Raw genomic sequence first — 1543 nt, 5'->3', positions numbered from 1 at the left:
TATTTCACATGGACATTCCCTTTTCAACGCATTGATTGTAACCATCTTGCGATCGGTAATAATTATTGTTGGATGTGTCTTTAACTTCGGCCACTGAAATGTTAAAATCCTAATAAATTCTCTATGGTTTCCTTCAAGTTTTTTTTCGTGCACCATTATTGTCACTGGCAAGACGGGTTCAATTACGAAGCAGATAAATCAAAATCTCCAGGATTGAAAAAAGGTGTCATAAGACAAAACAACTGCATCTTCTAACTTACAAAGTCTGTTTACATCTTCAAAAATTCTGGTAGACCAACACAAGGTACGAATTCCGGATCTTCTAACTTACAAAGTCTGTTTACCTCTTCAGACAATTCCGGTAGAACAACACAAAGTACGAATTTCGGATCTTCTAACTTACAAAGTCTGTTTACCTCTTCAAACAATTCCGGTAGAACAACACAAAGTACGAATTCCGGATCTTCTAACTTACAAAGTCTGTTTACCTCTTCAAACAATTCTGGTAAACCAACACACGGTAAGAATTTCGGATCTTCTAACTTACAAAGTCTGTTTACCTCTTCAGACAATTCCGGTAGAACAACACAAAGTACGAATTTCGGACCTTCTAACTTACAAAGTCTGTTTACCTCTTCAGACAATTCCGGTAGAACAACACAAAGTACGAATTCCGGAACTTCTAACTTACAAAGTCTGTTTACCTCTTCAGACAATTCCGGTAAAACAACACAAAGTACGAATTCCGGATCTTCTAACTTACAAAGTCTGTTTACCTCTTCAAAAAATTCTGGTAGACAAACACATGGTACGAATTCCGGATCTTCTAACTTACAAAGTCTGTTTACCTCTTCAGACAATTCCGGTAGAACAACACAAAGTACGAATTCCGGATCTTCTAACTTACAAAGTCTGTTTACCTCTTCAGACAATTCCGGATGAAGTTTGAAGTGGTAAACATAATTTCCTATTTGTTGATACAATTCATAAACATTGTATAACTCCCTATGGATCAATCAAACTTAGCTTTATTTCTAACTTGTGCTGCATCTTTTGGACGCAGAACAGGCACATGTCGAAAGAGTATATTTGTTGAAATTAAATTATTGTAGATTGTTTGATGATTTCCGCTCCCTGCTTTTTTGGCCAACTTCTTAAGTACCGACGGACAAGTACGTACATGTGGACGACAGGGTTCTTTTTTGGATATGCCATAGGGAGCATTGATATTTTCTGAAACTACTACTTCTGAAAACTAATTTGACACGAAAGTGGTATTAAGTCCTTTTTCTCAAGTTTATGTAAGTTAACAGGAATAGAAATTTTACATCAACCTACGTGTAACCCTTTTCTTCATAAAAACACATCTCATTGACAATAAACATACACGTTTAGCCCGACATTGACGTTAGTTTTTATTCTCGCTTTTTTTGAAAAAGAAATATTTATTGCCTTAATATTACTAATCTATAATATCTACTGTTGCTTCTGAGAAAATTCTGGGAATGTCAAGTCCTTAATAAGTTTTTATGAGCTATCTCCG

The 1543-nt window shown here is 35.5% G+C and overlaps 1 protein-coding gene across 1 annotated transcript; it reads right to left on the bottom strand.

Annotated features, from left to right (window-relative positions):
- Positions 1–269: 269 nt before the first annotated feature.
- LOC106458447 (110 kDa antigen-like) lies at positions 270–967 on the bottom strand (the record flags this gene model as incomplete). Its single annotated transcript, XM_013917962.1, has 1 exon — positions 270–967. A coding segment is annotated over one exon (698 nt), but the record flags the coding sequence as incomplete, so codon positions are not given.
- Between the last annotated feature and the right edge of the window lie 576 nt (positions 968–1543).

This window comes from Limulus polyphemus, unplaced genomic scaffold (assembly GCF_000517525.1).
Source record: "Limulus polyphemus unplaced genomic scaffold, Limulus_polyphemus-2.1.2 Scaffold465, whole genome shotgun sequence".
Classification (NCBI taxonomy): Eukaryota; Metazoa; Arthropoda; class Merostomata; order Xiphosura; family Limulidae; genus Limulus; species Limulus polyphemus.
This window is presented reverse-complemented; position numbering and strand designations above follow the sequence as displayed.